Source organism: Chelon labrosus (assembly GCF_963514085.1).
Source record: "Chelon labrosus genome assembly, chromosome: 11".
In the NCBI taxonomy this organism is placed as follows: Eukaryota; Metazoa; Chordata; class Actinopteri; order Mugiliformes; family Mugilidae; genus Chelon; species Chelon labrosus.
The window spans coordinates 28,031,541-28,045,964 of record NC_140344.1 but is presented as its reverse complement, the minus strand read 5'-3'; the positions used below and the strand labels follow the sequence as shown (position 1 = coordinate 28,045,964).

The 14,424-nt window shown below is 43.3% G+C and overlaps 1 protein-coding gene across 1 annotated transcript; it reads right to left on the bottom strand.

The window, feature by feature from the left end:
* Positions 1-3,967: 3,967 nt before the first annotated feature.
* On the bottom strand, positions 3,968-13,609 carry cetp (cholesteryl ester transfer protein, plasma). The gene is made up of 17 exons (XM_084554670.1): positions 13,010-13,609; positions 11,952-12,066; positions 11,743-11,874; positions 11,585-11,655; positions 10,629-10,716; positions 10,487-10,556; positions 10,309-10,369; positions 9,636-9,727; positions 9,449-9,548; positions 7,433-7,512; positions 7,301-7,351; positions 7,074-7,226; positions 6,025-6,092; positions 5,092-5,134; positions 4,898-4,970; positions 4,733-4,818; positions 3,968-4,647 (listed from the first exon to the last, which is right to left on the bottom strand). The coding sequence occupies exons 1-17, from the start codon at positions 13,158-13,160 to the stop codon at positions 4,567-4,569; spliced, it is 1,515 nt and encodes a 504-aa protein (XP_084410796.1). The 5' UTR covers positions 13,161-13,609; the 3' UTR covers positions 3,968-4,566.
* Positions 13,610-14,424: the final 815 nt, after the last annotated feature.

Sequence of the window (14,424 nt, the reverse complement as noted above, 5' to 3'; positions counted from 1 at the left end):
GCTCTTAAATCAACTTTGATTAAAAGTCAAGGCGATAAAGGCCCGTATCATATAGATTAATCCTTTAATGGTTTTTGTGTAACATAGTGCCATTTATCAGTGGTCGTACTTTGCCCTGTTAGGAAACACGCTAATTAACTAGCCCAGCTGGCTCACTGCAGCATCAGAATTAATTAAGATAAAATGTTTATTAGCTCCACAGTTCAGCCATGTCTGCTAATAATTCACAGGTTATAGGTACAGCGTGACATTTTGAGGCCTTGGTCGCTGCCATCTTGGCTAAGGTCAAACATAGCTGTCAGATTTTCTGGAATAGCACATAAATGTCACGCTCCTAATATCCTTTATTTGCTTTGATATTAAACTAAATATCGTTTCAGCCGTAAATCAAAGTCTAATCAGAGTCCAGGCTGGTGTGAACAAGAAAGGTGAGGCTAGAGTCCCAAAACAGTATTGCACAAATTAGCTTATGGGGTGTGGGCTCCTCAGGGAGGTCCCCTATTGTCATTGTAAACTTTGCATATTGCCACTGCTGCAGTTTGAAGTTTATCTTGTCAGGCGGGGGCGTCTATTGTTGCCGAAAACTAAGCACATTGCCACTTCTGTATTTTAAGGTTTATCTAGTCAGCTGGGGGCCCCTACTTACGTTGAAAACTTATCATATTGCCACTGCTGTAGTTTGAAGTTTATCTTGTCAGCTGGGGGCCCCTACTGTTGTTGAAAATGTAGCATATTGCCACTGCTGTAGTTTAAAGTTTATCTTGTCTGCTGGGGGCCCCTACTGACATTGAAAATGTAGCATATTGCCACTTCTGTAGTTTAAAGTTTATCTTGTCAACTAGGGGCCCCAATTGTTATTGAAAATATAGCATATTGCCACTGCTGTAGTTTAAGGTTCATCTTGTCTGCTGGGGCCCCTACTATCGTTGAAAACTTTGCACATTGCCACTGCTGGAGTTTAAAGTTTTCATGTCAGGTCCCACTGCGATCGACACACCTATCAGGGGCCCCCTACCGCCCTGCGGCCCCGAGCAGTTGCCTGTTGACAAGCTGCCTCTGGTGAAGAAAACCATGAACCAGTGACACACAGACACAATCACTTCTATCAATCCAACAGTTAAATCATTGATACTTCCTGTTTGTTCTTGGGTCAAACATCTAAATGTATTCAATAGATATGAACAAATAAATTGTTTACATTTGAATCATCATATTTCTGCATGCTTATTTGTTTCAGTGTGTCATTCATTCAAAAGTTCATTCTGTAGAGACATCTGAAGGGTCAATGTGACGTTCCTGGAGTCATTCGTGACCGTACTTGTTCCTCTGCAAATATTTGGAGGAAGGCATCTTGTGATCTGGTGAATAGTTGAAAAGGTCATCAGCTCCAGGCTTCTCTCTTATGTAAAACACCAAGTTCAACCACCGGCCAGTTCATTAGGTACACCAGTGTTTTAGGCTGTGGTTTGTAGAACTACTGGATTGGATTGTGTTGTACCAAAACATGTTCCTATTATTTTGACGTTGTAGTCAGTGGTCTAGGCACTAGTGGAGCTAAAGAAGTGCCAAGTGAGTGTGCGCCGGTCAGGCATAACATTATGACCACCTTCCTAATATTGTGTAGGTATGCCTTGTGGTGACTCATCAGAGAATGGACATGGGCCTTCTGAGGGTGTCCTGTGTTGTTAGTGTGGGGCCTTTGAGGGGAGGGGCCTCTGTGGATCATCCCACAGATACTTGATCAGTTAATACAACACATATATAATACCGTATAAGACATGGGCAACTTTCAATTCATGTTCTCATTAGAGTGTCTGATGGGCAACAACCACAGATGTTCCTGTTAAACCCCAACTCCACCACCAGTCTTATAGAACTGAAGACTTGGATGAAACGTCGTCAAGAAGTTCAGTTGACCTTGTTTCAGATTTTGTTTTTAGATAAACCATGACCTGGACACGTTGAAGAGGTAACTTTTTTTTTTCTTGTAAAATGTCAGTGAGCAAAGTTCAAGTCAAACCCTTTTTCCAAAGCTTTCCTGTCAGTGCAGTAAAAGCAGAAAGGTCAGAGAGACAAAGGTAACCCTCTTTACCTCTGTGTTTCTGACCTTTCTGCTTTTACGACAAAAGGAGGCAAAAAATAAAGGTACCTGGTAAAAGTGAGGTGGGCTTTAATTGGTGTGTTTGTGTTTGGAAGGAATGCAGGCTCACAGCGAGCACAGACTGGCCCACTTTTCCTTCTTTAACCTATCAGAGGAAAGTGGACGAGAGGTCATGTTGCATGTACACAACTCAAAGACGCCGCCGGGTTCTTTTATGGCCACAGGGAGCGAAGCAGCTCTGGATTTACCTCCTGACGAGTGACCTCCAAATCTTTGACCGGTGAACATCCAGTGTCACGCACAGGCCTCGGTTCCCACTGCTGATTCAGAGGGCCGAGGAATGTCAACACAAAGGCTCGTGGGAGGCTAAAGCGTTGGCGACGGAGGGGTGGATGGTGGGCGGTGGACGGGTGGGCAGAGGACGGGGGGTAAACAAGATGAGGAAAAACAGGTCAGTCAGGTTTGGGCATGTTGCGGTAATATGGCCTGAGCTTGTTTGTGCTTGTTTTGTCAACAGGACTGACACATTCAGACATTCAGACCTCTCTACTTTTAGGGTCAGGCCTCAAAATAAAAAATGTTCCTTTTTCATAAAGCTGTAAAAATAAATAAAAAGTGGACACCATGACAGCTCCTTAGAAGTGAATCCAGCTAGGTCAGAAGCCCCGCCCCCTCCATATTACTAGTGGATGGGACTTGGGCCAAACTGAAACACTTAAATCTTTAGTTCCTGCAATGTTTCGTTTGAGTTATTTGACGCTATAAAAGCAGGATGTGACATCAGGATGATTGACAGTTGCCACTGACAACTGGGGGATGTAGAACAGAGGGCAGTATTAGCCAACTGTAACCCCGGTACACTGGTGTCAGTTTGACCAATGGGAGGAAGTGGAGACGTGTCGTCCATTTTTCCTACAGTCTATGCTTAGGGCTGGCTCAGGTGACCCTAAACTATCCCATAGTTGTGCTGCTTTAGGTCTAGGCTGCTGTGTCTTTTGCTATCGTTGACTTTTCCTCCAAATTCCATGTGCACTCTTCCATAGAAACAGTATTCCCTCGTGGCCTTGGCCTCTTTCAGCAGGACGTCCAGAGACACTCCCTGCCGCAAAGCAACAATGGTTCAGGAATAGTTGATGAGCAACAGCAACAGTGAGCTCAAGGGGCCTCTCTAAATTCCTCCAGATCTAAATCTAACCTGGCATCTTGTGGGACGTCCTGGATAAAAACGAACAAGTCCTGGTCCATGGAGATCTCCACGTCTCAATGTAAAGCAGGACTTAGAAGGATCTGCTGCTGATGTCTCAGCTCCACCCCTTCAGAGGTCTAGAGGAGTCCAGGCCTCGACGGGTCAGGACTGTTTTGATGTCAGCGTTAGGCAGGTGGTCATAATGTTATGGCTGATTGGTGTAAACTGAACATCTACTGCAGCAGTCGCCTGAGGACAGAGCTGCAATGTTGAAACAATAATAGTCCAACAGTGCCACCTGGTGGCTGATGGACATTGTTGACTTCCTTCCATGAACTGAATCAACTATTCCCTCTTCTTCCTCTTCCTCCTCCCTATTCTCTTTCTCATTGACTTCTTCCTTTTTCTCATCCTCTTCCTCCTGCTTCTCCTCTTACCCTCCCTCCTCACTCTCGCCTTCCTCTCCCTCCTCCTTTCTCCTCCTTCCTCCATTCTTCCTCCTCTTTTTCCTCTTCCTCCTCTTCTTCCTTCCTCCTCCATTTTCTCCTTCTTCTCTTCTTCCTCTTCCTTCTTTTTCCTCTTCTTCCTCTTCCTCCTGCATGTTCTCTTCCTCCACCTCCTCTTTCTCCTCCTCTTCCTGCTCTCTCTCCTCTTCTTTTTCTCCTCTTCTTCCTCCTCCTTTCTCTCTTTCTTCTGTTCTTACCCATCGTCCTCACCCTCTTCTTCCTCTTTCTCCTCCTCTTTTTCTTTCGTCCCCTATTCATCCTCCTCTTTCTCATTGTCTTCTTCCTTTCTCCTTTTCTTCCTCCTCTTTCTCCTCTTCTTCCTCTTCCTCCTCCTTCTCTTCTTACCCTTCATCCACACTCTCTTCTTTCTCTTCCTCTTCCTCCTCCTTTCCCTTTTCCTCCTCCTCTCCCTATTCCTCCTCCTCTTTCTCATGGTCTTCTTCCTCTTTCTCCTTTTCTTCACCCTGCTCTGTCTCCTCTTCTTCCTATTTAGCCTCTTCCTTCTCTTCTTCCTCCTCCTTTTTCTCTCCCTTCTCTTCCTCCTACCCTTCTTCCTTGCGGCCTGGTACATCCCGGCCACCCTGTTAGTGGGTCATAATGTTATGGCTGATTGGGAGCATCCACACTTTTCTCACCAGATGTTTAGAAAACCCGTAGAACTCCACGTTTAGTGCGATTTTAATGAAGCTTCAAACTTTAAAACTAAGAAAAAAAAACAAATACATTACAGCAGATAGATGAGTCACAACAGGTGAGAAATATGAAAGGAGGCTTCACTCCTCCAGCGTTCTCTTGAGAAACTCGACCAGGAGGTGATGAGGGAAACCGAAATCCATCTGAATCACCACGTAGCCCTGCAGCACGGACAGAGAGGTAACCAGGTGACTGCAGGTAAACACAGTAAAGCTACCAGGAGGCTCAGAGAGAGAAAACACTCACATCCCGATGAAGAACTTCAGGGTTGAAGATGTCAAACAGGTAAGTTCCTTGTTGGTCCAGCAGCCGGGTCACCTCGGTCCCCAGAACTAAAAACAAACAATAAAAACATTTATCAGACTGAAAACCACTTGTTTGGTTAAATGTCAAAAGGTTGAAGTTTCTAACCAGACAGAACTCTGGGAACGCCGATCTTCTCCACGGCTTCTTTTATGAACTCTCGCTCTTCCTCTTTATGAACCTGGAAAAAGATGGAGAGGAGACTTTCCATGGAGACGGGATAAAAGGATGCTTAGAATCTTTAGGAATACGGTCGCAGCTTTCCTGTTAACTATAATATAAAGGAAAAAAAACTAACTTACGTGTTCATTTAGTGAGGGCAGCATGGCGGTCATTAAGAAGAAGCTAGAGAGAAACGAGGACCACCAGTCAGACACAGCGACAACAGAGCAAAATTACGTCCGCAAACAAGTTGTTAATTCAAATCTTAGAAGTGCTAAAGCATGCATGTCTGTTCAAGCCTTGTTAAGTTCGATAAAAAAGTCGTCTCAGTCTATTAATTTTAAAACCTCGGCTATTACCAAACCAGAGCTCGAGTTAAATGAACCTTTCATTTTTTTTGTTTGTCTGGGGCTGGCTTCCAAAAGAGAGCTTAATCTGAACGAGACCATCTGATCAATTAAATCAACGGAAGTCTGTATTTGTGTAAGCAAGAGGAGAGCAACTCAATATTTACTCTCACTACTGGAGGTTTTTCTTTCACTGCTGCAAACAGCACAGCGGTGATCACAGACCAGAGACCAGAGACCAGAGAAGCTTAACAGCTCATTATGTTCAACAACTGTTCATGGTTCTGAAATGGCAGTACATAGAGATTCATTGTTTTGAGACAGCAGATGTTAAAAAATGACGGGGAAGTTCATTTCTTTTTTACTTTAAGCCCCACGTTCACACCTCACATTAACATCCGATCACACCTGTCCATCTCTAAGTTCCTGTGTTCACACCTGGTCTTAATTAAAATGTGTCTCCACATGCGTCCCCAGCCAGCACTTGAGATCTGATCTCAGTTTGTGTGTCTGTAAATAAGCAGCGCCATCATGTGGTCAGTAGAATATTGTACCAGCTGCTGTCTCTAATGGATCTCTACCTACCGCTGGATCAGAACCATCAACACCTGGTTGTTGACTTGGAGACATGATCCAGATTTCGGTCTCTCTCACTCACAGAAAGCAAACAAGTTCTGATTTCTTTAGAAAACATTTTGTCTCTGAAATCAAGAAGGAAGCTCTTACTCTGTCGGTTTACCGTGCAGGAAGACTTTCTTGTCAGCGTAGGAGACTGAGACTTCTACGACCACGTGCTTCACGTCCAAAACAAGAGAAAGACACATCAGACACCTTTAAATGGACACTATGGTACAACATATATGAGCTGAGTTTAAGATTATGTGAATGAGACTGATTGTGTCAGTATTATTTGTCCTAACCTCTTATCATTGAAATGAATCAAAGTAGCACTCTACAACACTGGGCTAAAATTAATTTAGAGACTAATAGGCCTAAATAAATTAAAATAAAGGTTGATGTTTACATAATGAATAAATATTGTCGCCAGGGTGAGGATGAAAAAAGAAAAGTAAGTCTCCAAGCAATCAGAGCTAAATTATTGTTAACAAATTCAACTCTACGGCGCTCAGACGACTACTGGTACCCTTCTGTCCGTCACCACATAAAGCCCCGCCCACAAAGGATTTGATTGGCCCGACAGATATTTGCAGGAGCAGAATCAGTTCCCAACGGAGAGACTCCAGACCAAACCTGACTTCCAGGTTAGTTGAATTCAGTTTGTTTGAACTGCTTATCGTTTATATTCATCAAATTACTTCAAATCTAAGTATGTATGTCAACTGTTTATCAGTTAGCTAAAACTAATTATTTAAATATCTTTTGCTATTTCATCCATTTACTATTTACACTTTGTCATTTTTAAGCAGATTGTTTAAATTGTTGAATTTAGCTAGTTATTTCTACGGTTTTAGCTGTTAGCTTAGCATCTGTTCTGTTGTTTCATTGCAGCTAAAGAATAAACATATTTATCCATTACATATATAAACACAATAAAATAAAACAAAAGTTTGTTTTTAATCAAGCAATAAATTATAATAAATATGGAAATCTTTCCTGCCACTCCCCACCAGTCATTCAGAGGTGAAGAAGGCACTTTAACGTTTTGAAGAAACTCTACGAGTCCAGAAGCTTCTGTTTTTTGTTTTGTTTGTGTGATACTGTGACCTGGAGGATTGATGATCTTCACAGACATAGAAATCAGAAAGATTAAGTACCGTGGTAAAGGTGAACGTCGGTGTGCCCTCGTTTCCACAGTAGAGCTCTCCAGAGGCCGTGGTCCAGACCGTCGTACCAAAGGTGGAGGTGTTTAAGAAGGGAATCCCTGAGCTCCACATTCTGAGTTCTGGAGAACCTGGTTCCATCAGACACTGAACACACAAATAAAAAGTCTCCACTGGTAAAGGAAAATACAACAAACATATTTCTGAGTTTTCCATCTCACCTTTCTAATAAATTCAGGCATGGTGCTGGAGAGGTCTGTCTTGAAAAGGTTCTGAAATCACATTCAACAGATAATGTGACACGATGGAAACTGTAAGAAGTTTAAACATCTGCGCCGTTTTTATGTACTTACAATGAGTTCTTCTCCAGAAATGTTGAGCTTGAAGCGGCCATCTTGGTGAGCAGCCAAAATCATGGGGTTGAAGACCTTGTCTGGAGTTCAAACACCACAAAACATTTCATTTACAAACACTCATTGAACATTTAATAAAAGCCAGACCAACACCCCCACGAACAAACTTTGGTTGTGGAGGAAAGTCTCTCCGTTGGGAATCGATTCTGCTCCTGCAAAGATCTGACGGGCCAATCAGATTGTTTGGGCGGGGCTTCAGGAAAAGTAACAGCGACCATGCACTAAGATCCGATCTGGGCAATCTGATCCCAAGTGGCCATCTATTAGTACCTGGTTCACACCTGGCATTACTAAATGTGATCCAGATCTGATCTGATCTTAGTTTTGTGCTCTGTATACAAACAAACACTGACGTCATTTGGGGTACAGTTGAATATTTTAACAGCTGCTGTCTCTATTGGATCACTACCTACCGCTGTTTCAGAACCATGAACAGTGCTGTTTTAATGTGTGCCACTTCGTAGACCTGCACAAAACTCAGATTATAACCTGAACCCAGGAAGTTTCCATATTCACCGTAATCTCTAGTAATAAAGGAAACTAAAGACACAGGTCATTATTGAGGAAATACAAGATGTAACTTAACTCTACGTGTCTCCTTATACATTAATATGACCACATCAATAACGTAATTAATAACAGAATCACCACCACAGTGTATTTAGTTTGGTTCTCAGCTCCAAGGCCATAATCTTTTAAAAGGCTCTCATTACTAATGAACAGACATCACTGATTCATGTGATCATTTCTACTAGTGGTTGAATGAATGAGTTAAACTCCTCTTCCTCAGATCAGCCCTGTTGAGTAGGTGGTCTTTAATGTGACCCAGGACTCACTGTGTGTTCACACTACCAAAGGAAGGAGGTCACATGTGTCCCAGACCACCTCCACATGTGGACTGACACCAGATCAGTGTTCACACCTGGACCTGTTTAACCTGGACTCCAGAGACCAGATCAGTGTCCACACCTGGACTTGTTTAACCTGGACTCTAGAGACCAGATCAGTGTTCACACCTGGACCTGTTTAACCTGGACACAAGAGACCAGATCAGTGTTCACACCTGGACCTGTTTAACCTGGACACTAGAGACCAGATCAGTGTTCACACCTGGACCTGTTTAACCTGGACACTAGAGACCAGATCAGTGTTCACACCTGGACCTGTTTAACCTGGACACTAGAGACCAGATCAGGATGGACGGATGTTTCTTGAAGGGCAGTTCTTGAAGCTAAATGTGGTGTCTCTGGCTGTTGCCATCTTGCCTGACTCCACCTAACTCCCAGCTCATTCAGAAGTGGTCAAAAAGGTGAGGACACCCAACTCAAAGAAGACACTCCCTCAATTCTACATATCTTTAAGCCTTATAAAATTTAAACAAGACAGTTCTATAAACATTCTCCCTGTACCAGGCTGTAAATATGTTGATTCTGCTGTAAAGTTGACCATATTAACTTGGAGATCTATGGGGACTGACTCAGTTTTGGAGCAGCCTCTAGTGGACATCAGAGGAATTTAACATTTTAGCATTTCAGCTTCCTTTTTCCTGGAAGTTGCTGCTCATCTGTGACAAGGAACTCAGAAACCTCTGCAAGAAGTCCTCTGTTCTGAATTGGCTTTACTTCTGAAGGGATGCCAACCTAAAACTTACACAGATTCTAACCATCAGAAGACAAGAACAGTTAAAAACTGCAAAACCAGGAGTTGTGTTAAATGCTGTTTTTAGAAATTAGCATCCCAAGTTTGATTAACATCAGGGAGAGTCTGCAGTAATGGAATATGATCCATGATGAAGTGCAGCCTCAAGCCTGATTCACCACAAACTAACTTTATGTTCCACCTCGCTGGCTCCTGCTGGTGTAAATCTTGAGGTTAATAATCATCCTGCATATTCCACGATATAATATCTTGGCTCTACCACACTCAAAAAGACAGAACAAAGTGCCAACTGCTGACCTGACACCCAAAAGTAGAGCATCTTGTTTTCTGTCAGGTGTCTCGGTTGGAAAACAGAATCGTCAATGACGGCGGTCGTGTTGTTGTAGCTGGTCAGCCCCTTCACAAGGTAAACAGATAAATATGAGCTTTCTTACTGGAGGAGACACATCATTGTGTTTTATTTGTATAAACAGGCCATATTCACCTTGTGGTATGATTCTATGTAGTTAGCCGTGATGACAGGTGAAGTGGTGATGCCGACATCCACGTGGATGTCTCCATCACTGAGAAAGTGCTCTGGAAACACAAACTGATGTTAAAGTAAAATAAAAAAATAAGAGAAGGTGTCGGTTACGCCTGCATCAGTGCTTTCAGTCCTGGTGTCTACTGTCGTCTCTGTGGGTCCTGCTAACTTTGCACTTTCCTTAAATGTTGTAGGGATGCAAAAAAACAAAAAACAAAAAAACAGTACATCAGGGCAAAAAGCTCTGTGCTCCCTCAGCCTAATAATAATAATAAAAAAGGGTTTTTAAATTAAGAAGTTGAAATTACCTTCTAATCTTTGAGGTGCATTTACTGACTGATATGTAATATAGGCTATAACCTGTAAACTGTGGTTGGTTTTCCATTAAAATTAATCTATGAATTCTTGTAGTATTCCTCAAGTGTATCACCTCAGAGCTCCTTTAACAGGACAATTTATCTAAAATAGATGAGGAAAAATGGATGAGAAAAAAACATCGGGGCATTGGAGTGTGGTCTCCTGAAGCTGAAACCCATCAGACCCATTGAGTTTATTTTAGAGGAAGGGCCCCAAACCGTTTGTCCTGTAGACTCTCCAGAAAACTAAATTTAAAGACGAGCAGACATGCGCTCACCTGCTCTCTCTTGTATAAAGTCAGCCAGTATATTTGCCACCTTGTTGATCTCCTTGCAAATCTGCATTTGAGAAGAGATTCGGATCAAACACAGTGATTCCAGTCATAGCTCTCTCTCTCTCTCTCTCTCTCTCTCTCTCTCTCTCTCTCTCTCTCTCTCTCTCTCCCTCGCCCTCACCTGTCCCTTGATGACCAGCTTGACGGTGAAGGTGATGAAGTCGGTGAAGAGCTTCTTCAGCCAGTTCGGCCTGAAACAATCGAATGCCCGTTAGACGGATGCAATGCCGACGCTTTCAGGCTTACAGGTTTTCGTCACTTACTCTTTGTCTCCCTGCAGGTGTAGACGCAGCTTGTGGAAGTTCAGGTAACAGTCTGAGGTGTCTGCTGCAACCTTCCCATTACCACAGTCTGACAGAGTTTACAGAGGGAACACAAGATGAGATGAAATCAGAGACATAAAGCAAAAAAAATAAAGACTGCAGTGTGATAATCTAGGGGTTTTGCATCCAAAGAAGAAGTTGCTGCAGTTTGAAGTGCTTGAAGAAGTAAAAGTACTAGAAAAAGTCATGCATTCCATATTCTGGCTTTAGCATGTGCATGTTACATATTAAGAAAATTGCAGTGTAGGGATTGCACAAGTTCAGATTTTTTTAAAGTCGTGATGAAAGTCGAGTTGACACCGACTAGAAATAGTAGAAAGTAATCAAATCTATATTCTTGACCTGAATACATCTGCTGAGAACAGACAGCTCATGTGCTACATACTGTGTGCTGCAGATACGTATAGCCTGTATAAAAACAGACAGCACCTCAGCACCATCAGTAGCAAAAAATGCTAAATTGCAGCTAAAGGTCTAATAACTTTATCAAATAGTTGATGTGCAGCCTCCTTCTCTCTGTTACCGCAGGACGTTTGGTGAAGTTGTTAACTGACTGCTGTCCAGAGGATTTAGACCGTTCCTCTGCTAGCTTTAGCGTTAGTCTTTTCAGATGCATTGCAGTAGTACTTTAGTTGTATTTCAGGACTGACATGTGACGGTAGAATGGGCTTCATCGTCAGTGAAGTATCTCCACACACTTGATGAGCCGCTGCTAGTTTGCTGCAGCGACCCACTGGGCTCCTCACCTGTCTTCTAGGAGGCGTCCATGTTGTTATTGTCACGTGATCAGTGACTAGTTGCCATGATGCTTAAAGCATCTTTAATGTGGACACAGTCAACACACTGACTAGTTGACTAGTCTCTAAGACCCCTAGTGGAAAGTAAAACCTACTTACAAAGTTTGGGGTTGATTCCAAGATCAATCTGAGAATCAATCTCAAAGTCAATAGAGTGAGCGACGTTGACGCTGAAAGACACAAGAAAAATAAATGAATTTAGATGTTAGCACTGACAACGACTGAGTGGAGCCATGCAGCTTGTTGCTCTAACTCACAGCCAGCTGCCGTAGCCATACTGGATCGTCCCTTTGAACACGGCGGACACATTGCTTATCTCCATGGCGATGCCTTCACCTGGACGCAGCTCAAACTCGCTCCGACCGATCGTCAGGTTGTGAATCTCCAAACTAGGCGTGTCAATGGAGAAACATTAGATGGTTTCATGGTATGTTGTGTGTCCATGTGTGTTTGTGTGTCCACTCACTTGTCCAGACCATATAAGACTCTGCCGACAAAGAGCAGGGATTTCTCTCCCTTCATACTTGGGTATCGGGCGTGTTGAAATGCCGCCTCAATCACTTTCGTGGTTTTCTCATTCACTGGCAACAACAGACGGAAAGACATGAAGGCAAAGACACTCAAAGGACGCATCAACATGTGGACGGGAGGCTGAGTTTGAGCTGTTCAGATCTATGAGCATTAGAGACGTCACACATTCATCTTGTTCTTCTTTAACCGTTCTTTTGTAGAACCACTTGTGTTCTTGGTTCTCGTTGTCTTGATGCATGACCCAGTTTCTCTTCACATTCAGCTCATGGACAGATGTCCTGACATTTTCTTTTAGAGTTCACTGGTAGAATTCAGAATTCATTGGTCCATCAATGATGACAAGCTGTCCTGGTCCAGATGCAGCAGAACAGGCCCAAACCAGGACATTAGCACCCCCATGTTTGATGGAGGGATGAGGTTCTGATGCTGGAACACAGTGTTGTTTCATCTCCAAACATAAACTTGTAATACTAGAGGTGCACTTACTTTTGCAATAGTAATATTGACTCATTTTCCTGAATAAACAAATAGACTAGAACAAGATGAATGTTTAGGAACGGCCAAGTCAAAGTCCTGACCTTAATCCAACAGAAATGTTGTGGAAGGACCTGAAGCAAGCAGTTGATGTGAGGAAACCCACCAACATCTCAGAACTGAAGTGGTTCTGTTCTGAGGAATGGGTTAAATTCCTCCAAGCTGCTGTAGACCACTGATCAGCAGTTACCGGAAATGTTTAGGTACTGGTAACTGCTGCACAAAGGGATCCCACTAGATACTGAAAACAAGGGTTGACTTACTTGTTTTTTTGTAATTAAATAAATATACAAGTATAATATTTCTGTCCCATGTGTTATGTGGTTCTCTTTGTCTACTTTCAGGACTTGGGTGAAAATCCGCTGAAGTTTTGAGTCATTTTTCTGCAGAAATGTGGTCAAGTGGCACTGTAGCTGACTGGATTAAATGAACACATGCATGAAACTAAGTCCAACTCACAAACAACAGCAGCAGGGTAGGTGAGCCGGCACACCGTTCCTGTGAATCTGTAGGCCGAAGCCGGGTCTGGCAGGCAGCCGCGGGACGCCCCAAACACAGACAGGAGCGGCAGCAGCAGGAACGGCAGCGACGGGAAAACATCACGAGCCATCGTCCACAGCTCTCTGGGAGTCGTTTGAGGTTTTTAGATCCCTTCTCTGAAAACCCTGCAGCCTTCTAACCCACGCTCAGGGAGGGCTCGGTGGGCTGCAGCGATCTGCTGCAAACCCCCGTCCTTCGTCCAATCAGAGACAGACGACTTGTGTGAATCACTGTTGATGCAAGGACAAAAACACTGATCTGGTCCAAAGTGCAAAACCTTTTCTGGTGATGTGAGCACTCAGAAAAACTCTGATGCTTTTAACTGGTCAGGAGTACAAACAAAAATCACATCCTTTAATTTCAGGTGAGGTTAACAAATATAAACTTAAAAGAGCAGCATTGTTCAGCATACATACCAAATAAAGTCGTCTTTAATGTGGCCACAGATACACGGAATAATCTTCCCAAAACTGCTTTCTCTGCTCTCAACAGGCGACAAACGTTCAACTTTGTTCAGGCTTAGAGTGAAACCAGATACAGGAGCTGACTCTTAACTATTCATTCATGGGGGGGGGGGGGGGGGGAATGAAAGAGGAGGAGATCAGCTGATAGAGACTGGAGATAAGAACTGATTTAGTCAGGAGCTTTAACAGGAGCCTCTGTGTTTCTGTGGTGAGGACACTTAATTGATTACTTCATCTTCTTTGGTGTAAAGCAGAAATCCGGTTCTGGAAAGAAGAAGAAGAAAAAGAAGAAGGAGAAGGAGAAGGAGGAGACGAAGAATGAGGAGGAGGAGCTGTGAGCGTCAACTCTGCTGGAAATATAACAAGTGGAGAAGGTGAAGAAGACCAACTAAGAGGAAGAGGAGGAGGAAGGGAAGGAGAAGGAAGAGGAGTAGAGAAGGAGGAAGAGAAGGTGGAGGAGGAGGAGAATAACAAGGAGCCCAAGACGGAGAAGGAGACAGGGAGCGCAAGGACAAAAAGAAGGAGGTGAAGTAGAAGGAGAACAAGACGAAGAAGGAGCAAGGAGAGAAGAACAACAATGGAGAAGAAGAAAACTTAAGACGAGGAGGACGATGAGAAGAAGAGGGAGAAGCAATGAAAGAAGGAGTAGGAGGAGGAAGTGAAGAAAGGAAAGAAAAAGGAAGAGGAATAGAAGGAGTAAGAAGAGAAGAACAAGGACGAGAAGAAAACTGTCCTCCAAACTTTATTGACAACACTGAATTCACTCAATAAAAGAAGATGGCAGTAGAAGGAGAAGAAGATTAAAGAAGAGGAGGAGACGGATGAGAAGAATGAGGGAGGAGGAAAGCAAAATAATACCAAGGTAGAGGA